This window comes from Mytilus galloprovincialis, chromosome 1 (assembly GCF_965363235.1).
Source record: "Mytilus galloprovincialis chromosome 1, xbMytGall1.hap1.1, whole genome shotgun sequence".
Taxonomy (NCBI): domain Eukaryota; kingdom Metazoa; phylum Mollusca; class Bivalvia; order Mytilida; family Mytilidae; genus Mytilus; species Mytilus galloprovincialis.
Genome location: NC_134838.1, coordinates 69,389,884 through 69,417,698, shown reverse-complemented (window position 1 = coordinate 69,417,698; position 27,815 = coordinate 69,389,884). Strand labels below are relative to the sequence as shown.

Below are 27,815 nucleotides of genomic sequence, written 5' to 3'. Positions count from 1 at the left end.
TGGCACATTCCCCATTTCCATTCTCAATTTTTATTAGTATCCATTTTAAGATTCAAAGCATGAAGTACAGACCAAATTGGCACCATATCAAAACCTACTCCTTTGTGAGATGAAACTAGATTTTACCTTCTTTTTTCTTGTTTGCCATTTCTAAATTGGTAAAGGACACCTGTGTAGGCAAAGGACGTAAATCTGTTGATTTCTTTGGTTGTAATTTGTTAAAATTCTTGAACTGTTTTGATACTTTAGCCCTTACTCCTCTGTTCTCTATATCCCCTAAAAATAAAGAAAATATACATTGATAAAACTGTATATGTAAAAAAAAAAATAATAGGCATATAAAGATATTGAAGTTAAATTCTCTATATGCATTTTTATATTTTGATAATTCAATATAGGTTATGTAATTGCAAAACGCTATACGGATAGTATATAGATTCATTTCATTATATTTCTTTATGAGGTGTAAAATACTTACTCTTATAAAAAAACTTTTAATGTATCAAGGCAAAATCTTTTATTTTTAGTTTTAGCTTTCATCTCTTTGATATTGAGAATATGCTTATGTATTTATCATAGGATATTGTTATCTATCTGAGCATTGCACAAGTTCATGTTTTTCTCTGACACTAAATCCATCTGATGTTGGATGTGTACTGATTGATATTTTGGTCTTGTAGCCTGTAATTCAGTTGTTGCCATTTGTATGGTGACATATAGTCGTTAATTTCTGTGTTATTTGGTCTCTTGTAGAGTGTTGCCTCATTGGCAATTATACCACAAATTCATATTCTTAAATAATTTTAAAAGGTGTAAGCGAAACATAATATATCTTTTTTTTATTGTTTGTCAAAAATGTTATTCATATTTTGCTATTTCCAAAATTACAATAAAAAGCAGCTGTTTTAGCAGTAGTTTTTAACCTATGAGATGTGCACAATTCTCAAGATTTGAAAGTCATAATATTAGACTGCAGTGAAAAGGAAAAATTATGAAAATAGAAAGAAAAATAAGTGAGAGAATTTGGTTATAAAATACATGCAGAAATCTTTTCAATAATATATAATTTTAAATTTGAAGATATTAAGATATTTGGTGACCATATTTGTTTTCTTTCTGCATAATGCAAAAAAAAAGATAAATCTATCATAAAAATAAATTTTCTGAGTTATCCCCCTTAATACATCAAAGTCAAATTTATAAAATATGAAAAGCGTTTCTGTATTTATAAAAAAAAAAGGTATAACCATGGCCATATATATGATAAAATAATCAAAATGGAATTTTTGTACCAAAGGTTGTGGTACATTACAATGCTATCTTTATATATTAAATATTTGTTTTAATTTGTCTAAAGGGGTTTCCATCTGACTAACATAAATTATTTTTTAATTAGTTAAAGAAATACAACAAATGGTAGTTTTTAACGACCTTGACTGGCTATACAGCCCTTACACCATCAGCAATAATTTTTTTTTAAATAAAATTAATAAATTCTGGTCCATGCATTAAAACCTCTATCAAAAATAATGTCAGTGCCCTCTATTAGCAAAATAGAATAAACTATTTGTTTGTAGATGAAATAATTGTGATCATGCACTTTCTTGTGATCTGTGTGACATCTAACCTCACCTCCAATAATAAGACTTAATATAAAGTATCATATTCAATATAAAGTACCATATTCATTTTAGAATTTATCAATATAAAAAAGAAGATGTGGTATGATTGCCAATGAGACAACTATCCACAAAAGACCAAAATGACACAGACATTAACAACTATAGCTCACTGTATGGCCTTCAACAATGAGCAAAGCCCATACCACATAGTCAGCTATAAAAGGCCCTGTAAGACAATGTAAAACAATTCAAACGAGAAAACTAAGGGCCTTATTTATGTAAAAAAAATGAACGAAAAACAAATATGTAACACATAAACAAACGACAACCACTGAATTACACAGGGTTGGCAAAAACCCGGGTTTTATGAGTATTGCCCAGCCCAGTGGGAAATACTGGGAAAACCCGGGTTTTACTGGGTTTTAGTGGGTAATACTGGGCAATACTGGGTAATATAAAATATTTGTCTGAATTTTAAAGAGGATTCAGTGATAAACACAAATGCAATACATTTAATAAGATATTTATACCCTATTTTGTTTGTTTAGCATTTGCCTAGATTGGCAAACTGTAAATAGAAAGCAAATAAATAATTTTTTTTCAAATGATTTTGAATGTACATGTAGCTCCTAGATTAAGAATTAACAATTACATGTATTTAAGAAACATCACATTTAAATAATGTATATGTACTGTCACTAATTAATAAGTAATTATTCAGATTAGAACACAGATTTGTTTATGTAACAATAATCAGTCCTTTCAATTTTATAAGTGTTAATGGCATGACCCTGTAGGGTATTTATTTAGCATTATGAATGTATAACAATTAAAATTAACAATTCACTTAAACACTGCAAAAAAATGCATTTTTCAAAGTTTGGATTATTGAAACAATACTTGGTAATTAAAAGGTATCTTTAAATGTGAAAATCTTGTATTCTGCCTACATATAAAATTAATAAAGAAGAGAATGAAATTGAATTTTCTAGAAATGACTGTCAATGGTTATTTGTATAAAAAGTATATACATGTATTTAGCTGTTATACTATGAAACTATAACAAGTCTTTACTATTTTGTGTTAAAATAAGCTTAAAAAATCATATTGCCCAGTAATGCCCACTATTACCCATTTCTGGGAGTATTCCAAAGCCCGGGAAAACCCGGGTTTTCCCGCCCGAGAATTCCCGGGTGGGTAATACTTTGCCAACCCTGGAATTACAGGCTCCTGACTTGGGACAGGCACATACATAAATAATGTGGCGGGTTAATCTTGTTAGCGGGATCCCAACCCTCCCCCTAACCTGGTACAGTGGTATAACAGTACAACATAAGAACGAACTATAAAAATCAGTTGAAAATCAAATTTACTACAAAAGGGAGATACTCATAAGCTTTTGCATAGTGGATTCATTATTATTTGTAGAATACTCATTTTTTAAGGCGTAGTGGTGAATACTGAATTATATTTATAAAATATTCCATATAATTACTTATTTCCTTTAAGCTTGTTGCAAAAATTAAACTAAGGAATCGTACATCCTGGCAGGGGAAAAAAAACTACACAAAAGTTGGAACCATGAAAATACATAAATCAACAGTATATAAAGAGTTGCCTTCTTAAATTGGTTTTCAATATTAAAAAATAAAAATGATATCCTTCAAAACTATGGTCACTATTTCTTATTCACGGAGAAATGTTATATCTTAGAAGTGATTAAATTGATATTAAGTGTTATTTACCTGATCTGTTGGAAGGCAATTTGATAGGTTTGTTGAGTCTGTCATTTTTAGCTGTAGGTTTCAGTTTCTCCTTGATGTTCCACACACGCATTTCCAGGGTATGGTCAAATAACTTCAACAATACATCTTTGTTTATATCAATAGTTTGACTGAAAAAAGCAAAAAAAAGAACAGTGAATATGTGAAGCCTCATTTCACCTTAAAATGGATGATACAACATTATGATTATTTCACTAATTTTTAGTTTGACCAAGGATTTATATATAATATAGTATATACAAGTCTAAATTGAAAACTACGTTCAAACCTATGACTGCATTGGATAAAAATCACAATTTTTATACGTGTGCATGTAAAACAAATTTCGTTGTAGAAGGGTCTAAATACAGCACAAACAACATTTTCCAAAAGACCAAAAAAGTGAAAAAGAATATTTAAACAAAACGCATTTGACTAACAGGTCAAACAACTGATGTTCTTTAACCCTGCTGACTGCCATTGGCAATTGCCAAATAAAATTCATCACAAGATGTAACAAAATGGATCTTAATTTAAATTTAATACTAAAAACAGAAAAATATAAACTTGTGGCCAAGATGTTATGCCACAAACATAAGGTGTCAATATATATGTATCTTACTATATCAATCCTTGGTTTGACACTTTTTTTTTAACATTGAAATTTTGCACAAATTAACAGTTGTCATTATGTCTTCTGGTGAAACAGTTTTAGCGACATTGCAAAAGTACAGTAGCAAATATAAAGTGTTGGATGGCAGATCTTGGATAGCCTCTGTAACTGTATATTCTAAACTATTCTAGCTGGGCTTTTGTTTAATAAAACTTTAATCAGTACTGGGAGTACAAAACTTGAGCTTGAAACACTAAATCCAGTGTTTTGATTGGTTTTTTTTTCAAATTCTGTGTACGAAAATCGTACTTGATAGTTTTATGGTTGTAAGGCTAGGACTAAAAGCAATTAAAAGCTTGACATATATTATAGCCCTTACCATGTGTTTAACCCTAATTGTTTTTTTGTTTTTTAATGTCATTGGGTTCAATATGGCATCAATGTCTCCCAACACCACCTTTAATCAAAGTTAAGCAGTACTTTTTTCTGCTAAATCAATTTAATTCATAGCATACTCTGTAATGATTAGGTATAGTGTAAATAAGACATTTTCAGTAAGCTTAATTATCAAATGCTAACAAGTGAGAAATATTTTTTGGTTAACTGTCATAACAAATAAATACACAGATTCAAACTAAATTGAATTATGCTTTTAATTCATAAGAAAAATTAATAAAAGATTTTAAATGTAGAAATTTATTCAACCAGTGACAGAACAACACATTAATTCATGAATGTGTGTAGCTAAAGTTAATTATCAGTTATGTCCGATATCTAGTTTGATATTTTCATTATTCGACAAGTTAATTTTATTCTTAATATTACATTTACAATGAGCTTTTTAATGGGAATAAAGTAGAAATTGCAAGGAACTAAATATTTTTCTATGCATTAAAAATTTGCATTGATGCAAAGAAATTGACCACCTCTTGAGTGAGTCTTGACAACATTATTGTATATATGATATCAGACGAGTGAAATAATCAAATTTATTAGACATGTGAAATTATTGATTTTTATTTCACTGGGAATTCATGGGTTTTAATTTCAATCAATGTTATAAATTTTAAAAAATTTGAATTATGTTTGCAATAAACTGACTAATTACAATTAAATAAAATGCATTAACCCACAGAATTACAGCATATAGAGCATCCAAAATATCAACACCTACATTTACAATGTACAATATTTAAATTTAATGCCACCTACTGATGGGTCCATGCCACCCAAGTAAGGTCTCCTTCCTGCCACGTTCTTTCATTTCTTGCAGCATCTGGATATTTGAAGAGTCTAAACAATGGTCCATACAATACAAGATCTGTAACCGTTGGCGATGTCCCAGGAAGTACAGAATACTCTGTATGGAAATAACCTTGTGGTTTGGAGACTTCAAAAGTTCGTTTCTTTTTCTTCATTAATTCTTTCAGATCTGGAACATCATCATCCTCAACTACAAAATAAATAAAAATAATTATTCATTGCATTTTTTTATTGACATCTAAGATAATTATTCAATGAAATATTATTAGTGACATTTATTTTGAACGGAAAGTCTAATTTGATAGAGGCATGAGGGCAATTTATAAGCAAGAGGGTCATGCACAACTATTCTTAAATCAATTAATTCAAAATTTTAAAAGTTTGCCGAAGAAAAAAGACAAAAACAGATGTTATATTTTGATTTTCAATCTTATAAACTCTTACTTAACATTTTTTTTCATATGGAATAGAAACTAGATCAAGTATATTAATACAATCCTACATGCTTTCCCTCCCGCAAGTGACATAACAAAAAACTTTTTTTGTTTTTTTCAAATTATAAATTAGAATGGCTTTTTGAAATTATTTGGTCTACCATCATGCAACAAATTAATAATTAATATAGTGCATTCACTTCAAAATTTATAGTGAGACTTTTTTTGGAGACAGAAATACATGTATTGTTTTACATTTGTCATTTCAGGGCCTTTTATGGTTGATTATGCAATATCAGTTTTGCTCATTTTGAAGGCTGTACAGTGACCTAATAGTTGTTAACTTCTATGTCAATTTGTTTCTTCATTTTATCCCAATTATATATATTATATACACTGCTTTTTCTTTCATGAAAAAAGTAAAATTACAAAAAACGAACTCTGAGGAAAATTCAAAATAGAAATTACACAATCAAATGGGAATGTAAAAAGCTCAAATACACCAAACAAATGGATGACAACTGCCATATTCCTGACTTGGTACAGGCATTTTCTTATGAAGATAATGGTGGATTTAACCTGGTTTTACAGCTAGCTATATCTCTCAATTGTATGACAATCTTGAAAAATTATCCTAAATATTTTAAAAGCAAATCTTACAAAATTTAAATGAATACCAATTAAGGCCCCTTTTCCAAAAGAAAATGATGAAGATGTTTTAATACATTTCTGTAACACATGCAGTTTTGTGATAATATATATCATATACCGGTATATCATTATTATTTACTCTTTGTGAAATAATGACGACATGCAAAGTGACGTAGTACAAGTTATTTTACATACACAGTAAGACCTTACTCATGCAATATTTGCATAATCAGTATAAAATTATGAAGTATCTGACCTAATAAATACATGCAGGAAAGGGATATCATACATATTTTGACCAATAAATAAACTTAGTATCATTTTTCTATCATCTTAATTATTAAGAAATATAATTCAAATGTGACATGCTCGACAACCTATAAGTGAAATAAATTTATATATATATCATGCATGAAATTGTACCCCATGAATCCTCTTCTGAACTTGAATATACATGTAAACCTAGAGAAAAAAATCATTTGTTAGTATTAGAGTGGTTTATGATACATTTATGAACAATAAACGTGGTAAAAATTAAGAAATTTGAAAGACAACAAAAACTTTCAACAGAAGTTAAACACATTACCTGAGAAACTACCGCAGAAAAAAAAATCCACAAAGTTTTTTTCTGCCGAAATATGCAAAACTATGTAACAAAACCAAGTCCCATGATCTTATGCATTTTGCAAAACTTTCCCTGATGAAGTTGAAGTCCAATATGAAACGTCAAATGTTATAACAACCCCAATTCCAATAAATAAATGTAATTTGCATAATTTTGTGACAAGTTGTATCTTGTACTGTATAGATATGCAAAACAACAGAATTTCCTGGGACAAATCAATGAAAGTACAATTGAGAGAAACTAATCAATAGTCTATCAAATACTGTTAGAATAACGAGAATTTTATTTCACTTTTTATGGCAACTATCAGTGCTATATAACAAGTTTACAATTAATCTTAGAACCATGGATCAAACATTGTCACAGGATTGTCTGATCAATAAATATTGGATCAAGTATTGAACTTAATAGAATTCTTCGTATTTTGGCAGGATCATTGCAACTTTTATATAATGCAAAATTTGAACTATTGGAAGACACATTTAACTTTTGGCTACATGTATAAACATTTTAACTCTGTATCTTTTTAAAAATTGCTCTGACGAAACGGTTTTATTCAGAAAATTATCGTAACTTTGCCTCTGTTTTGCCTTGAAAATTTTATTTCAACACCTCTTGATTAAAATAAAATCTTGATGTAATCAAAAAGGAATTTATCACTTAAGAGAAAACTATAACATGAGAGCATGAAGTATACTAGGAGATTTAACATTCTTGCTTCTTTAGACTGATTCCAAATTTTGGCCTTTACCCACAACTCCTCTGAACACTAACACAACCAGGGTTATTTTGGCACTTAAAATATCTAGAGCTTAAGTTTGTTGTTCCCATAAGTTATAGTCTGGATTTAAAAAAAAAAATAATCATATTTTAGCCCTAATTTACTTTTAAGATTAATGCCCGACATTTTTTGGTTATCACAATATAAGTCATTGTAAAGTTAACATTATATGTTCTCCCCAACACAAAATCATCCTTATAATGAGAAATCAATAACAAAAGTCTGGTTTATCAGTAATTGATGAAATTGAAACGAAAATGACAAATAAATATTTGACTTTTAAGATAAGATTACCAATAAAAACAGATATACACCTATAATCTCTTGCACATATTAGTTCTTAACAAACAATTTGGATTAATTAACAATATTAAATTGTATTTTACATTTTCCCTGAGGAAAATATCTGCCAATTTTTCTATTTTTATTGAAAAAGCATACAAGATGAAAGTATGATTATAGCTGTATATTCCATGTTGGGACACTAATCAATAAACAAGTCAATAAACAAGTCTGTAATCTTTTAACAGCTTCTCCTCCAGGATTAATTAATAATTGGAATTGATTGATTTTACACAACCAATTAAAGATTTTCAATTAAGTCTAATAATTTACACTTTTATCATGTCGAAGCCATTATCACCTGTTAAGTATATGGTTGCATGAAAGGTTTTTTTGGTGCTGTGGGCAGAGGAAGGGCTTCAACATAAAATGGCATGTTGACAATGATAATGGTGGTCTGTCATGAAAGTTAATAATTTTAGAATCCATTGTAAATTAATTGGTTTTTGAAAACAAAAACTAGGTGTTGAAATGTCATTATGGGAGACATGGCAAAATTGATTAAGTAATTGATGTAAACAGCATCACCACTTGGCTTTGAAATAAACTTGTTTTATATGTAATAATTGTATAACAGTCTGAGTCAAAGAAAAATAGTTACAAAAAGATTTAACACAGTAACATGCCAGTCTTCAAATTTAGTAACAAGCCTGTCGACCCAGACCAGTAAAATCATGGTTGGGCTAGTTAAATTTATCTAAAATGAGGAGTCAGTTGCCAGTTATACAATGTACCTTAAAAAAAGTGTTGTAGAGATCAAAAGTAAAACCTTAGTCCAGAGATCTGATAGAATGACTGAACATGGTAACAGACTGAATGAACACATTAGCAGAATGAATGAATACAGTATCAAATTGGCTAAACAAAAGAATAAGAAATACTCAACACAGCAACAGACTGACTAAACACAATTACAAACTGAATAAACACACCAACAGATTTACTGAACACAGTGCCAAACTGACTACAGATAGTTACAAACTGACTAAACACAGTAACAGGCTGACTAAACACAGTAGCTGAATGATTCAACATACAATGAATGTAGTAATGGAATGATTAAACACAAAAACAAAACAAATAAACACAGTAACGGACTTACTAAACACAATCAAGGACTGAATAAACATAGTAACAGAATGATTTAACTTAGTAACACAATGACTAAACACAGCAGTGTTCTCCTCAAAGCCTTTATTAGCAGCATAGTAATTTGATGCTATATTTCTTGAATGTAATGCTATCTGACTTGATTTTCTTGTAGATTGCGTTATGGATGTTATGCTTTAAATTTTAGAAACAAGGTGGTATTTAAAATTTCTCTGTTTATCAGGTCGATGATGTAGGAAATATCTGGGGAGAACACTGAACAGTAACAAAATGACTAAACACTGTCAAGGACTGAATAAACATAGTTACAGACCTCTTTTGATTGATTTTAGGCGGTATCTAGATGGCGTGTACACTGTATCTTCTTTTATTCAATATAAAAGAACATGAATACCAATTAAAAAAAATATATAGGCTCTAACAATGTTCATTTCTCTATGAATAATTTCGTCCATACTAAAGTCAAAACCAAATAAAATAAAATGTCTGCATCTAATTTATTCAACCCTAAATGTTTAATATAAAAATAAATTGTAAACACAAAGATATGCCTCGACAAGACCTTATCACCAACTATATAAACTGTTGATGCAGCCATAACCACCAGCATCCACAACGGAAACAGCATGTCTATGTCTCACTTCAGCAACTTTTGTTGCAGGTAAGACGATAATACAACAAAAATACACATTATTGATCATGAGTATTTTCCTAAAAAATTCCTTGAAACTATACATGTATGAAGACATAAATTATATATAAATGGTTTTGCATTTAGTGGAAAGGATATCTTTTAGGCTGTGTAATTCTAATAAGCAGAGAAGCACAATTCTAGATAAATAAATTTAATAATTGATATTAGTTTTACTCTTAAAAAAGATAATATAAATAATTTGGCAACAGTTTCATTGAAACATATACATATATATACATTCTTTTTTTAAATTTTACAACTAATTTAAAATATCTTTTAACTTTAAAGTACAACAGTAATTCATGCAGGAATAAAATTAAAACACAAACAAAAAAGTGTGCACTTTCAATGAAGTTTTCTGAAAAACTATTTTCAAATCTAAAAAAGTTACCACAAGATAATATAATATTTTCAAAATAAAATTATTAGTAGATTTTAAAAATGAGAGCTCTACAAATATAAAAAAGTTTGATAGTTTCATTTTAAGTTTTCCATTATATTAAATCTATAAACATTATTAAAATATAAAATTTCTATAAAAAAAATTATAAAGACAAAATAAAAAGATGATCTACAAGTGCCAACTATAGGTACATCCAAGGTCATTGCTTAGTCACTAATTCTTTAGAAAATTGAGTTATCTCCCTTGTGATGAATTATGCCAATAACTTTACCAAAATAAATCAAATATTTTTCAATCAATTTTTAAAAAAACTAGTTAAATTATTAATAAAACTAATAATGATGTTATTCTGTAAAATGTTCACATGAACAGAATGATAAATAATTGATTCAGAAATATTTTCAATCTTTTTTGTATTAATCTTATATCCAAAGAATTAGGAAAAGGATAATATGACCTAAATATAAAGGTGAATCGTAACCACCTACCACTCATAGCCAAAGATGCTGCATTCATATCATCTGAAACATTGTTATAATCATAGATGTACATCTTAAACAAAAAAGTAATTACATGTAGCACAGTCCCGTAAATTCTGAAATTTTTCCAATGTTTTTATCATAAATTGCAAAAATTGCAATGGAGCAGGTTTCACAAAAAGAAAATCAAGCCTTTACTTGCCAAAATTTCTGAACTTACAGAAAAGCTACATGTACAAATGTATTTAATTGTTTTCAAAAACAGAAGGTAAGTTACATACATATATACATTGATGATGCTCATGAATATAGATACATTTTGTTGTGGTTAAGATCAAGATGTTAAAAGGGATGAATTGGTTACACATTTCATTGGAAATAATCATGAGAAACAACTTATTGAAGTTGTATGAGTGCTAGTTGTTATGAAGTTACAATGGACAACTAGGTGCTTTAGGTTGGAATGAAAAAAATTGCTTGAAAATTTCTAATTCAATAGAACTTTGAAATCCATACCATCAAAAGCTTAACCATTTCTGTTTTACATTATTTTCTTATATCATTGTCATTAAATTTCAATTCTTTTAAAACCCTAAATAAATGCATTAGAAAATTTCTATTACCAAACCTAAAACAGATGCATTAGAATTCCAACAATCGTAAGATTATCAGGGGCACCTGGGTTACATGTACATGTATAATCATTTTCATTTCTCTCCTACAATTTTAGATTTAGAATAAAGATGAAGTTCTATCACCAAATTGGATTAAATGTGGGGTCCCTTTCATTGGGTATCTATAATTCACAAGATTCAGTGTTCTCCCCAGGGCATTAAAGCATCATGGTACCCTGGTATATTTTTTACCATAGTGCTATCTTGGATAATTTTTATTATAGAATTTATCGTGCCCATGGTGCTATATTTTTGGGAAAACCAGTGCTACATGTACATTGTACATGTATGTTAGTTTTCATGGTGCTATTTGAAAATATTGGGGAGAAAACTGACATGACAGAGATTGAAATGGCTTGCTGAAAATCTTTTTCTTTCTATTTTACAGATATCAAACATTATTGTCATTTTGATAAACTTACCTGTAGGTACAGCTACTGATACAGTAATTTTAAACGTGACACTATGTGTAACATCTTGGGCCACACCTTTCTTCCCTCGTCTCGTTTTACCAATTGATGTATTACTTGCGGTACTCTTAGGCCTATCAATACTTTCCGAACTTTTGGGTCGACTCTCTACAGATTTTCTTCCTGATGCAGGACTATCATTGTCCTTTCTACTTTGCCTGCTACCCGATCTTTCTGGTGTTTCATTCTGTTCATTTTCAGGACTTATTTTTCTTTCAATTTCAGGAGTTTTCCTTTCTTCCTCTTTCTCTGTTCTTATTTCATCTTCTTTGATCTTTGCCTCACTTTCACTCCTCGCTGAATCCTTTGTAGTGGATTCTTCCCCTTCCATTTTCTTTCACTTTACAATGTATGCTTTCTTGGATATTAAGTTCCCATTACTTCTTCTAAAAAACAGAATGAATGTTGGTTAAATACATTGTACATTAAAAAAAGATCAACACCTTCCTCAAAAATGCTGTTTGAATGATAAAAAAGTTATCCAAATTTGTACAAGAAATTGAGTAACTATATAGCTATTAGTAGGAAGTTTATTTTGACTTGACGCTGAAACCATTCATGAAAATTCACAGAACTTGGTTGTAGTACATGTACATTGAAACATTCTAATATAAGCTTAAATATTAATGCATTTTTTTATTTTCAAAACTCATTTGAATAAGAATGCATTTGTATGAAGTACTATTCTGGTTAAGTACAGTTGCAAAAATGTACTATAAATACCAGTGCATTTTAGTATTATATAAATTTTATGTGATGTTAAAATGTTTTTTTGTGAAAATATCTGATTTTCTTATAGATTGTGTAACAAGATGGTATTTCAAAATCCACTGTGTACCCATTTGAAGCTTAGTTTACATGAAATTTGTGGAGAGAACGTTAACATTCCCTATTTTCAAATACTATCAATGAATTCTATAGGTTCATTCCTTTTTTGTATGCATTCTTTTATCAAAAAGAACAATTTTAGAGGGAAAAAAATTTCATATCACAGAGTCAGAGATTCTTTGTAGGTAAATTAAGATTAGTTGTGATAGAGAAATCTTATTCTTGTCTCTTTTTTCAGTGGTGAAATCTGTTTCTGTTTTTAGGGGATTAGATTTTGCTAACCTTCACCACTTGTTAAGCACTGTGGCATCAGTGTCTGATGAAATCAAAAGTTTTCCAGGGCCAGGGCATACAAAATATCTACATAAAAAACAATCTCAAGTTTTTATAAAGGACGAGTTATATCATGTATATAACAGTGTTCTCCCCAGGCCGTTTTAGCGCCGCGATTTTCAGCGCTATTTCAATTTCCCGCTGTCCTATTGCACTGACCGCGTCGCTATCCCTTTCAACCGCGTCGCTATATTTTTTTTCGTATTTTTTTAAATTTCCCGCTTATTTTTCTTTTCGGATCACGTGATTGACTGGTTACCGATTTTTGAAAGAATTATTTCCGTTGTATTAAAGTAACTCCGCGGGAACAGTCTAATAAATTTTACAAAATGGCGTCGTTGAGAGATCAAAATAAACAAAGATTTCAACATTGACATCTATTTAATGAATATATAGAGGCATATATGAATGAAATGAGAAGAAATAAATTGACCGCATTTCCCAACGACATTCACAAACTTGTTTAACGAACTTTGAACAAACACTGATTTTAACAACGATCAAATTGGCTTCAATGAGCTGTCTTTGAAGTATTAATTATCACCCAATCGAACTAATACCTGTTTAATCAGCAATTCTACAGTAATGAATTTTACCCTTTGAAAACAATTAAGAGGATATGATTAGAAAAACAAACCCCAAGCTGATACTAGATTGGAGAAATTCACTTTCTCGATGTCCAGCTTGGGTGAAGCCAAGCGGTGTGACTTTTTACCCCAATATACCCCAACATACCCCAATATACCCCAATACACCTAAAATAAGAGTTTCAACATAATATTATCGAATAATAATATCATTTAAGGCAATTCTATGTTATTTTAACACTATTAATACTTTATTTTATGAAAATATTTAATTTTAAATCACGTTTTTCATTGAAACTTGTTCCGTTCTTGTCAGCCGCTTACGATCACAAAATGACTTTTTACCCCAATATACCCAAATATACTCGAATAAACAGTTTTAATACAATTTCGATAAAAAGGAATGATATAACATGTAGAAATATTAAAATTTAACTCAGCTGTTTACATTTTTGTGCATTTATAGGCATTAAAAACCGTTCTTTATTCAGGTATTGACGAAGGTTTCACTAAAAACCAGAACGAACGAACCTAAAAATATAACGGTAATTTTCTGCAATTTCTTTTTTTCCCCCTTAACATGTGGAGATGGAAAATACATATTTGTGTTTGACTTTTCTTTAGAGTTAGATATGATGTATATTTTTAAAATGAAACTCGAAAATTTTTCTCAAATTTTGAAAAAAAAATCTCAGATATTTTTTCTCAATCAAGAAAGAGCTCCCAATCTGTCAAATCCAATTCTCAAATTTTTGTTTTAAGTAATAATCCTTATATGTTTAACGTTTAAAGTTTTCTTTTTATGTTAATAAAATGTATCTATCTTTCACTCAGTGATAATACTGTAGTGGTCCTAAATGTATGTATCTTTCACTCAGTGATAAAACTGTAGTGGTCCTTCAACAACATCTATTAGAATTTGATTTTATTCAACAAAATAATTTGTCCTACATGTACGTATAGCTTTGACCACGGACATATACCGAATGGTCAATATCAATCATCAATGAAATTGCTCTATGGCATTTTTTTTAGCTCGTTGAATTAAAAAAAAATCCATGTGGGAGAAAGTGTTGTTTTTTTTTTTGTTAGAGAAGTTAATGAAATTTACTGGTAAATGGAGTTACAATGAACCATGGTAGTAATATTGTGAATCTTCTCAATTTAGGAATGATGGGTTGAACCTGGTTTTATGGCAAGCCAAACCTCTCTCTAATTGGCAATGTTAAAACTATCGCTATAATATGACAATTTGTATTTATGGCGAATAATACCCTATAAAATCTTGAAATTACTAAGGCAAAGTTTTTGCTTTTTTTAATTACGAACATCAAAAGTTCTTACTAATCGTTGGCTGAAGAAGAAAAAAAATCAGGACGCATGTTTGCTCAGTCAGTCTTTATATTTCTGTGCTCTATGACGACTACATCATAAGTAGGAGAGATCTATATGGTGAGGGATGAATTAACAGTGTTATAAAAAAAAATACGATTTTTTTTAATGATTTTGATATATTTTTCTTTCTAAAATCAAATCTTCCATACAAATTCGCATGTTTGCTATTACAAAGGTATATATAGCTATATTAAGATATCAACAACCTGAATGACACAATTGTCACAGGAAAATGATTTTGAAGCTCCGTTAAAAATGAGGAGAAAGTTGAAGATATCATATCCCGTTGTCACAGTAATATTTCTGCTCTAGTCCTACAACAGGAATGTACCCACCACCTAGTATGCAACATGTTTCGCCTTTTACACAGTCACAAATATCACAACAGAGACCACCATTGGTGGATGAAATATTTCAACACATGGACAAGAGAAACTTGATAAACTTGAACAAATTGATAGCCTTGTTTCTTCAATTAATGCCAAAGTTGTTCGTCTTGAACAGGGTTCTAAATCTCTCCATGACCGTATGGAACAGGTAGAAAGGTGTTCACAGCACATCAGCGATAACTATGACAAACACAAGTGTGATCTAACGGAACTTAAAACAGAGGCCAATAACATTTCTAAATCTTTAAAAACTATTAACAGTAAGGAAGTTAAAAATGTTGGCCATGAATTTCGATCTTCTTTGTCCGATATGAAGAAGGAAAATGACAAACTAAAAGAAAGTTTTCTGGACGTCTAAATGAAATCAATGTCGAACAATTTGATATTTTACAATATTCCAGAAACTGAAGTTGAAAATTGTCCGGATATTGTACTTGACTTTTGCAAAGTTACAATGAAGCTCGAAAACTTAGATCAAATTCAGCTGTCAGATGCCCATCGTATTGGTAGAAAAGGAGAGAAGACCAGGCTAATATTAGCCAAATTCTCTTCATATGTACATCGTGAACTAGTGCGAAAAAAACGCTAAAACATTGAAAAATTCTTCGTTTGGAATATCAGAACAGTTACCAACAGATGTTCAAAATTGCAGGAAAGAACTATTACCACTCATGAAAGAACTTAGAGACCAAAACGTAAAAGCCTACTTTGTCAGGGACAAAATCCATGTTGGCGGCCAGGAATATAAACCTTAGCGGTTTCCCAGAGAACATCCATACACTTTAAAATATGTATCATGGAACATTAATGGCTTAGAGTCTTGTTATGATGAGAATGATTTCTTGAACTTAATAAATAGTTATGATGTGTTATTTTTATGTGAAACATGGTTAAAAAAAGACATTTTGATAAATATTGAAGGTTTCACTATGGTAACTTCTGTTAATGGAAAGAAATATATAGGTCAAAGAGAAGAAGGAGGTATTGCTGTTTTTTGTACCTTACGAAAAGTCTAATTCTAATCGTATTTATGATAATGATTTTCATGATGATATAGAAAATACTTTTAAATAAATATAAAGGTTCAGTTATTGTTTGTGGTGATATGAATAGCCGCACTGGCGAGCTGAATGATATTCTTGAGACTGATAATTTAGAAAAGTATATCGACTGCGTTGAGCCCGATGTATCTCCTATCGATGCTCGATGGACAAAGTAATAAACGCATATGGACGCAAGTTAATACAACTATGTTACAATTCAGGACTGGTCGTCTCGGTAATGATTCTCTTGGATCTTATACTTTTTGTACATCTAGGGGTCAAAGTGGGTCAAAAGTCAAAGTGTAAATGATTACTTACTGGGTTGTCCCGAAAATTATGATATTATCAAGAACTTTGGTGTAATAGACTTTAATGAATTTTCTGATCATGCTCCTTTATCATACGAGATAGGTCTAAATAACAATATTAAGTGCAACAGTTAGCCAAGTGATCACAAATACCTTAAATGGGACTCTAGTAAAAACCAAGACTATTCAATTGCTATCACAACAAAATGAGTTACTTAGTTCGTTGGTCTGAAACATTATTAGTGCCGATGATGTTAATATTAATGCAGTCAGGGAGATAAACCGTATTTGATATGACAGTGCTTTTGCTGTTTTTGGTAAAACTGTACAGAAACGTAGCACAACATATGTAAATAACCAGATAATTTTGTTTTGACTGCTCATATGATTAAAATAAGAATTATATTTTGCAATACTTGCTAACATACAATTTCTATGCAATCAAATAGAAAATGAGCCTCATCTTCGACAGTATTTGAAGAACATTTATTACATATTTTGCTACTTCCTAATAAATAAAATTGGTTCAAGAGACAAAGAACGCTACGAAATATTAGATTAATTTTTCGGTACTACCGGGCTTATCACAGCCCAATAACAAGATGAATTTAATGAAAACGCAACAAGCATCTGCCGGTTATTTTTAAACTTCAACACGTACTTTAAAAAAAATTTATATAAATGTGAATTAAATATCTATAAAAATTTGTATTTCAGTCACTTATTAATATGAACATCAAATAAAAATCCGACATTAGATATATTTCTCTGGTGACAAATTTATTATTTACAAGAAATATACACTTGAGAAAATACTTCTTCATTCAGATTTTTTTGTTAATAAAATTTCAACAACAATTCATTTATTAGTATCCAACTTTACCAAAAGGATTCCCGTGTAATCAATTAATATGTAATTTGACACGTGTCAAACGGTTCATGGATTTTCGGCATATCAAAGAAAAACAGGCACGTGTCTAAATAATGTTGAATATCTCCTTAATTTATTATTATTTTTCTATAAAATTTGAAATTTATGCATTAAATATCAATTTCTACCGTAATATGAAAAGAAATTGCATGTAACAGCTCTCCATCTAGTTCTTAGTGGCATGTTATCAGTCCTTAGTGCACTAAGGACTCCTTAGCAGTGTTTAGACACACCCATATTTTTGTTCGCGACAGGTAAGGTATAAAATAAATAAATAAATAATTTGTTTATTAAAGTGTCACATATTGATTGCAATGAAATAATTCATACACAATATACATCCATAATAAAACAACCAATATCCAGCCAAAAACTGACTTACGAGACACTGTTATACCAAATACATATTTACAAATTAAAATAGCGTAAAAATAAAATATTAAAACTAATATACATTTTTTTCCCCAAATAAATAATCCTCAGCTTAAAACTCTAATAATTAGTTTTATATAAAACATATACTTATGTCACAAAAATGATAAAAATTCTCAAAGATTTCCATATATAATTGAATATCAGTTCATGAATCACATTGTCTAATAAATAAAATAAAAATTTAACTATTTATAGAATATAAACTTATAAAATAAATAAAACCCTTTAATTTGTCTAAATTAGGCATAAAAAAAAAGACGTTGAATCATTATAAAAATAATTTTCTACGGATAAAAAATTTGTGTAGACTTTTACAAAAATAATGCTAGATTTCAGTGCCATTCATAATACATGTACTTAAAAATTTGTCATTAATGTTCAGATTGTCAAAATTCGTAATGTGTTTACAACATTCGTAAAATAAGTCATATCTTAGGTCACTATACAACGGACATTCCAGTAGGAAATGTTTTTCATCTTCAATTGCTCTAGCATCACACAATACACATAATCGTTCCTCTGTAGGAATAGGCGGTCTGGAGTATCTCCCTACTTCAATTGCGAAAGGAAGAGAGCCTGAGCGGAAGAGGGCCATAGTTCGTCTCTCCATTCTAGAAATGTTTAATTTAACGTATGTTTCAGTGTTCACAGAGTTTTTGTACATACGAAATGTCCGAAGTTTGTTCCCATTTCGCGTGTTGTATTTGTCATTAAAAAGTTCTGTGTACCATTCTGTATTGTCAAGGTCGACAAGTTTATCACTAACCAATCGCATGGCACATTTTGTTGATATAGATAAGTCATTAACCGTATCTTTAATATACAACCGATTAATGGTCTTTTCAACTCCTTTTTTATACGACCGCAAAATTTGAAAAAATTTTCGTCGTATATTGCTATCACGTTGGCGTCGTCGTCTGCGTCGTCGTCGTCGTCGTCCGAATACTTTTAGTTTTCGCACTCTAACTTTAGTAAAAGTGAATAGAAATCTATGAAATTTAAACACAAGGTTTATGACCACAAAAGGAAGGTTGGGATTGATTTTGGGAGTTTTGATCCCAACATTTTAGGAAATAGGGGCCAAAAAGGGCCCAAATAAGCATTTTCTTGGTTTTCGCACTATAACTTTAGTTTGAGTTAATAGAAATCTATGAAATTTTGACACAAGGTTTATGACCACAAAAGAAAGGTTGGGATTGATTTTGGGAGTTTTGGTTCCAACAGTTTAGGAATTAGGGGCCAAAAAAAGGGCCCAAATAAGCATTATTCTTGGTTTTCGCACAATAACTTTAGTTTAAGTAAATAGAAATCAATGAAATTTAAACACAAGGTTTATGACCATAAAAGGAAGGTTGGTATTGATTTTGGGAGTTTTGATCCCAACATTTTAGGAAATAGGGGCCCAAAGGGTCCAAATAAGCATTTTCTTGGTTTTCGCACTATAACTTTAGTTTGAGTTAATAGAAATCTATGAAATTTTGACACAAGGTTTATGACCACAAAAGAAAGGTTGGGATTGATTTTGGGAGTTTTGGTTCCAACAGTTTAGGAATTAGGGGCCAAAAAAAGGGCCCAAATAAGCATTATTCTTGGTTTTCGCACAATAACTTTAGTTTAAGTAAATAGAAATCAATGAAATTTAAACACAAGGTTTATGACCATAAAAGGAAGGTTGGTATTGATTTTGGGAGTTTTGGTCCCAACAGTTTAGGAATAAAGGGCCCAAAGGGTCCAAAATTAAACTTTGTTTGATTTCATGAAAAATTGAATAATTGGGGTTCTTTGATATGCCAAATCTAACTGTGTATGTAGATTCTTAATTTTTGGTCCCGTTTTAAAATTGGTCTATATTAAAGTCCAAAGGGTCCAAAATTAAACTAAGTTTGATTTTAACAAAAATTGAATTCTTGGGCCTCTTTGATATGCTGAATCTAAACATGTACTTAGATATGGGCCCAGTTTTCAAGTTGGTCCAAATCAGGATCCAAAATTATTATATTAAGTATTGTGCAATAGCAAGAAATTTTCAATTGCACAGTATTCAGCAATAGCAAGAAATCTTCAATTGCACAGTATTGTGCAATAGCAAGAAATCTTCAATTGCACAGTATTGTGCAATAGCAAATATTTTCAATTGCACAGTATTGCACAATAGCAAGAAATATCTAATTGCACAATATTGTGCAATAGCAAGAAATTCCAATTGGATTTCAATTGGAGTTATCTTTCTTTGTCCAGAATAGTAGTTGAATCAACTTAAATCATTGTTTTATACAATATACAATGTATATTCACTTTTACTACCAACTGATAGATTAAAACAATCTTTACCATTCAGTGATAACAAGCACTTTTTTTACATTTTAGTATTTTATGATGTATTTAAATGAGTAGTTATTGTTGCAAACTTCATTAGAAATTTGAATTGAGATCAGTTTTGAAATAAGGGAAAGGGGGATGTGAAAAAAAAAATTGGGGGGTCAATTTTTTTCATTTCAGATTTCATAAATAAAAAGAAAATTTCTTCAAACATTTTTTTGAGAGGATTAATATTCAACAGCATAGTGAATTGCTCAAAGGCAAAAAAAAAAAATTTTAAGTTCATTAGACCACATTCATTCTGTGTCAGAAACCTATGCTGTGTCAACTATTTAATCACAATCCAAATTTAGAGCTGAATCCAGCTTGAATGTTGTGTCCATACTTGCCCCAACCGTTCAGGGTTCAACCTCTGCGGTCGTATAAAGCTGCGCCCTGCGGAGCATCTGGTTTCGACGTGAAATCCACTTGAAGATTTTATATGATTTTCTAGTTTCATTAGTACGTGAAAGTCTGCACAGAAGTCGACAAAAGTTTATGCGTTGTTTAGTCCAACTATTTATTTGATGTATGCTTTCCGACAGAAAGAAAGTATTTACAAGCTCTATTTTGGACGGCAGTGATACAACTGAACTCCTTTGTGCCCCAAATACCGCTTTCGTACATCAATATCGGTTCTACTGTAGAGGAGTATAGTTTGGTATATACTTTATGCGTCATACCTCCCGTCTCTACTACTTTTGCAAATAACGTTCCTAACGCACGACTAGCAGCCTTTGACAATTCTTTTGCGTTTTAAAAAAAAATCAAATGTTCATCAAACCAAACTCCAAGATACTTGTAACTGTCACTATAATCGATTACTTTATCAGAACATTGGAATATAAAGTTTGATTTACTACAGGATTGTGGTCGAAAATGAACAATCTTAGTCTTATTAATGTTGATACACAATTTCCACTCTGAACACCAATCTGTCACCACGTTTAGCATACTTTGTAAACTGTTCTCATCTGGTGCTATCAATGCGATATCGTCTGCGTACAAGAGAATACTCAATTTGAAGTCATCTATATTCACGCCACAGTTTGGAGAGTTTATACGTTCAGTCAAATCGTATATTAATTATCGGCTGATAAGACGAGTGCCCGATAATTTAGATATAATTGATAAGTAATAAGTCTATTGGGGGATGCCGACAAATATCATCTACATCATAGGTCCGCAATAAAATATCATTCCACAACATTAATATTGTACTGAAACGTTTTATTGGAAGATATTGGGGTATATTGGGGTAAAAAGTCATTTTGTGATCGTAAGCGGCTGACAAGAACGGAACAAGTTTCAATGAAAAAAGTGATTTAGAATTAAATATATTTATAAAATAAAGTATTATTGGTGTTAAAATAACATAGAAATGCCTTAAATGATATTTTTATTCAATAATATAATGTTGAAACTGTTTTTTGAGGTATATTGGGGTATATTGGGGTATGTTGGGGTATATTGGGGTAAAAAGTCGCACCCGAAGCCAAGTTAAACGTCGCAAGGTTAGGGAGCTACCATTTGATTTTTATGGGGGGGCTAGGATGAAATTTGAAAAAAATAGGCAGGACAGGAGTTTTGAGTAAAAAAAAAGGCAGGATGAGACAATTGCCAAAAAAAAAAGTCAGGACGACAATTTAGGTAAAAAAAAGTCAGGATAAACTAAAAAAAAAAAAAGCAGGACCAAACAGAGTGAAAAATAAAAAGGCAGGACAGAGATTACAGCTAAAAAAAATGCAGGACAAAATTTTTCATCCTAGCCCCCCCATAAAAATCAAATGGTAGCTCCCTTAACAGAACACTGCTACATTTTTTCGCTTTATAAAGATGCCGAAACGTATGAAAGGAATGGACAGTGCTAACAGAGACATATAATACATGTCTCGGGTGCTGAAAAGTTCATTTCTAAATTATATAAGGGAAGTTTTACCCCCTTCTCTGACAACGTTGTCTCGACCATTTTTTGAACCATCCACGATTATATCATTACTTTTTTTGCGTTTACAACCGAACTGTCGAACCAGTATTGCTTGAAAGAAGCATCCCTGTTATCAAGGGATTCATTATAAGCCCGTATTTTACGATTACTTGACCATACATGGCTCTTTTTCAAATGGATAAGGGAATAAAACAAAACGAAAATTTTGTGTAAATATATATAAAATATCGATATTTGTCAACCAATCATCAATATATCTTAATTAAATATTGCTTTAAATTTAATGTAAACAGAGGATGGCTTGGATAAGGAATAGTATTTAATGCTAAAAAAAAGACACAGGTGTAAACAGGAAGTTATGTCAGCCAGTAAGGGAGATAATTTGGGAGGGAAAGACCTAAAAGAAGTATTGTCAAATCTTGACAAACTTATCTGGTGGCATGTATTCAAATGTTTATAAAATTATCAAACAAAACCTTTAAAGGTGGTAGTTGTTTCAATTGGCATACATAATGTATTTGATTGGTAATTCACCTTTGAAATAAAAAAAATCTCTTTAAAATATTTTTAAAGGATTTCTTTCATATTCATAATTGGAATATTTTAGCCTTTTTTTTAAGCAAGTCTTTGATAAGATTTGAATATTATTAAAAGGGCAATTTCATTTCTTTCTTTGAAATACTATACTCATTTTTATTGAAAAGTTGTACTTTGCTAGAAATGTTAATAAAAGTAAATGTAAAAAATACCAATCTTGTCATTGAAAACTTTCTCACAGAAGCTGACAATGACTTTATTGTTGGTCCTACATGTTCTGCAACATCACCTGTTAGTGATAAGAAATCTTCACATCTAGGCAGTCTGGTATAGACCCACCATGGAAAAGACTTCTCCTTGGGTTTTATAGACAGATGATATGAGGATTATATGTATTTACAATGGAGACAAAAAGACTTTTCTTCTATCATGTATATATCCAGACAATAACATTAGCAAACAAAGGGGTAACTTCCATGAGCATGATGAGGACATCATTACAAGAGAAAACATCAATAGCATTATATAAGAAAAACACATAACAAATCAATTACAAACCAACCGCGCGCCGCGACAAAGTTACTGAGAATTGTCGAAAGTCACGCTTACCACAGCGCTATCCAAAAATCCTGGGGAGAACACTGAATTATATGCCAGTTAAGTCTTGACCCAGGGTAAATCTTTGTAAACGATGTCAGTAAACAATCCATTTTTACTGCAACATAATAAATTTAATTGCCTGGTTGTGGCATAGGAAATGTTCTGGAAAGTCGTCTCTAATGTTTTTATTGAAATATAGAGACACATGCATATATAGTTTGTTACTGTTAACATGGTTATAATATAATCCATAATCATAAAAAAACAAGTGCTTTTTTAAAGACTTGCCTATACCATTTCTGATCTCCAACAATTTTTAATGCTTCAAAACAGAGACATATAATATAATAATGTATTATATGTCTCTGTTCAAAACAATATCATATTATTTGAATTTTGTTGTCATAAAAAGTTTAGAATATTTATCTACGGATGCCACATAAACAATTGTTTATTCACGGGTATGTATTGGTGTAAATTTCACGAATTCAATAATTATAGGTGGATTTTTTCAAATAAACACATATTTTATTATCAATCAATGAAAAAATTGACACACATGAATTATGATCTGACGACACAGGATGAAAAAAGAAAGTTTGAAAGTTGTTTTCGTCGTGTACATTGAAAAACTAAATGGACAGGAAAGAAAATCAAATTGAAAGAGGAGAGTGCGTTTTTGTTCAACTTTGTAGACTGATGTCAAATGCATCAGCTACTATGACGTATTGTTTAAACACCTTACCAAATTTTACCCCCGAGAACTTTTGTTGCTACAACTGCTTGGCAACGATTATCGGTTATGTCCCTTGGGTATTTCTAAAATTGGATCATGTCTCCGGTCATAGTCCCGATCGACTGCTACAGGTTTGTTCACCTGTGATTTCTATAATGATCTATCATTAAGTAATGACTTTTTATATATTTTTTTTAACAGAATTCGTAGTGATCATCTTAAACTTATCAAAAACTTCGAGTACCATAGATCACAAGCACTTGTTTTCTATCTATGACTCTGACAAGATCTTGTACACGTATATTGGCAGTGGCTTTTTTGCCGGCTTTGATTTGAATATCTGAATTCAAGCCGGTAAAATATAATATTTCTATAGAAATAGTTGACTTTTATGTGTGCACAAATGCAATTCAAAGAACTAACTATTATTCAAAAAGCATTTATTTTTTATTTTTTAAGCTTTTTTATAATGTATATTAATGTTTTATTAAATTTTCAGAGAAAACAAGACAAATAGAAACACTACACAGTTTAAAAGGAGAAAAATGAACAAAGTAAATCCGGCCCTTCAAAAAACGGACAAAGGTACTCTAGAAGGATAAGTATTACCAGCACTTCGTGCACCTGTTTTTAAATGCTCTTGAACTTCTTTTTTGATTTGGTCTGCAACTGTTTTGCCATACACAAGAATGAAGGACATTTATTTTTGTTACATTAATCAGTACACGTGCTATGTCATTGATAAATCTTATGAATAGTTATCATTGATGTATACGGGAAACACTTATACCCTGTTATAATTTTTAATATATCTTTTTTACCTTAAATGTGATAAAAATGTTCCATAGCAAGTGAACTTTTAGAAGGATTTCCAAATATGATTCTTCAAAAAAAATAATTTTAAGTCAGCGTTTACTGTTGTCACGAGGCCATTTGAAAATAACATTCATACCCCCCCCCCCTTATGTTTCTATTTGTGTACCTTTGACTATGGGTTGATGCTTTAAAAAAAATCATAAAAAATTATTTTTCGTCGCAGTTAATTTTTCCATAGCAGATAAGATTGAAACATGATGAAACAATCAAAATAAATCATCAAGAAAAAAAATTTAAATCAATGTTTTCTGTTGTCAACTGCATTTTGTAATGCAAACTCCAAACCTCCGTTCGACAGATGTCGTATGTACAGTATACAAATTGATCGACATAATAGAAATAGTTTCTGCTTTGCCCACTTTCATTATTTAGAAATAAAACATGGTAATTGTTATTAAATGTTCTATCGAATTTTAAGAGATTTGATACAGAAAAACAAGGATTTTACTATACAAATCCTTGAGAAAAATGTATCAAAATGACGTATTTTGTTTATGAATTTGATATACCGTGGCCATGATAGAGGGTGGTAATGCCCATTACCGTCAGGCGTCAAACGGTCATTTTCGGCTACCGTTAGCGTCAAATCGGTTAAAATTTTAACGTGTTTAAGGTCAAAATAACATTATCGTGATTCGTCAGATGTCTCAAATAATTATCGTTACCGTTATTTTTGGAAAATTCGTCAAATTCAGCTGATTTTTTTACCGTCTAAAAGAAAGTGTACATTTTATCGCCACGCACTAAAAATTAACGTTAACGTCGTTTGGCAAGAATTTTTACCGTTATACGTCATGAAGGTACCCCCATTACTACCCTCATGATATATTTCGATAAATAAAATGAACAATAGAATGACACAGATACATTCAAAACCGAGGTTATGTCAATTTACCAAAAATATGAAGACTTAATCTAAATACACATACGAGATATGTGTCATGATAATTATATCTCGGTGAGCAATTTAAAACTATTATAAAAATTTCTTAAACAACTTGGGTTATCTCGCTTGGAAATGTCCAATATTCTTGAACATGGGACATTCCTTTTTGAATTTTCCTCGGAGTTCAGTACTTTTGTGATTTTACTTTTTACCATAAGTTTAACTTCATAGAAACCATGTATATACATAGCATGAATTGTACATCATGTATCACCTTTCTATCTGCCAATTTTCAACCCATGTTTATAGTCTTCTTAGAAAGAAATGCCTTTTGGAAGATTAGTACTACTTAAGGTAGATCACAAGTATATATTTTTTGAGACAGAATTTTTTCATAATTTGCCAAAATGAAGATTTTATTATGCTCTTTTCAAAAATTTAATAAAAAGTATGGGTCACCGTGCTATTTTTCAAGCTATGGGTGGTTAAAAATTGCCAAAATTTGGTTAGTTTGTTCATGAAAAAACACATTAGTGTGCATAAAAAAAATTCTATGAGATAGAATTTTGAAATAAATTGTGAGAAGAAAGGTTTCATAATATGTTTTAAGAAAATAAAAAGAAAACATGGTGTCACCGAACTTGTTTTCTTGCTACAAGTAAAAATAAAAAATTTCCCTATTAGCCCAGTATAAATTTTGTACTAAAAGAGTTATTTCCCCTTAAATGGCTCATTTGAAAAAAATAATTGTTATACCCAAAAAATTGATATTTGTTTAAATATTTTGAATAATACGATTAATTAACAATTTGTCTTCAAATAGAAAAAACAGTCTAACCATTGAATTGCAAATCTGTCTCCAAATTTGCAGATTTAAGCAAATAATTAGACCGATTTTGTACTGCGATTGTGCAATCCAAGATGGCGGTATACCATGAATCTACCTTAAATAACCCCTGTTTTTTTGGAAATCTTAAATTAGTATACTCAGTTTAAGATTTCCAAAAAAACAGGGGTTATTTAAGTAGTACTAATCTTCCAAAAGGCATTTCTTTCTAAGAAGACTATAAACTACTCAGTTGAATAAAGATAAAAAAAAAAATTAGTATACTCAGTATGGAGCGAAGTAATCATCAGCATAGAAAACTTAACAATAAGCAACGACATCCCCACCAAAAACTATGGTGCTCCGGAAGGGTAGGTAGACCCCTCTCCACATGTGACACCTGTTGTGTAACTCATGTTAGTACAACCCAGAAACAAGTCTAATTCGGTAGTCTATGTCATATGCGTGAAAGGGGACGGGATTATAGTTACGATATTAATTTATATCCGTTATCATCTGTGAAACGGATATTCATTAACAGTCAACCAACTTGTGATGGCATCTCTTAAATTTACGAAGGGGTTGTTTTAACTTCACCATTTGGAACTCTTGGTTTAAAAGCTTCCTTCTGAGCAGCAACCCTCTATCACATTTTTTTGGTTTGAATACGGTTTAACTTTGATTTAACTGAACATTTTTATATTTCGAGGGTCACACAGGTTCGTTTTATAAGAACCGCGCGTCTGGCGTACCAAATTATAGTCCTGGTATCTCTAATGAACTTGTACTAATTTAAATACTGTGTTTGACAACAGTGACTTCCTGATTCTACATAGCTCATAGAAACATTTCCCGACAATTGATGCATAACGTAT

General features: G+C 30.6%; 1 protein-coding gene across 6 annotated transcripts in view; it reads right to left on the bottom strand.

The window, feature by feature from the left end:
* LOC143082649 (uncharacterized) overlaps positions 1-24,425 on the bottom strand; it is a 43,769-nt gene extending 19,344 nt beyond the window's left edge. For 2 of the 6 annotated variants that reach the window (XM_076258450.1, XM_076258456.1), the window contains exons 1-7: positions 24,362-24,425; positions 11,877-12,310; positions 10,790-10,822; positions 6,770-6,808; positions 5,211-5,451; positions 3,368-3,516; positions 127-276 (exon numbers count right to left, since the gene is read on the bottom strand). In XM_076258450.1, coding sequence (XP_076114565.1) covers positions 127-276; positions 3,368-3,516; positions 5,211-5,451; positions 6,770-6,808; positions 10,790-10,822; positions 11,877-12,255 — 991 coding nt within the window. In that variant the 5' untranslated portion in view covers positions 12,256-12,310; positions 24,362-24,425. Of the gene's footprint in view, positions 1-126; positions 277-3,367; positions 3,517-5,210; positions 5,452-6,769; positions 6,809-6,932; positions 7,030-10,789; positions 10,823-11,876; positions 12,311-24,361 lie in introns of those variants that run through there. The other 4 variants (XM_076258472.1, XM_076258466.1, XM_076258479.1 and 1 more) reach the window with 4 other exon arrangements.
* Between the last annotated feature and the right edge of the window lie 3,390 nt (positions 24,426-27,815).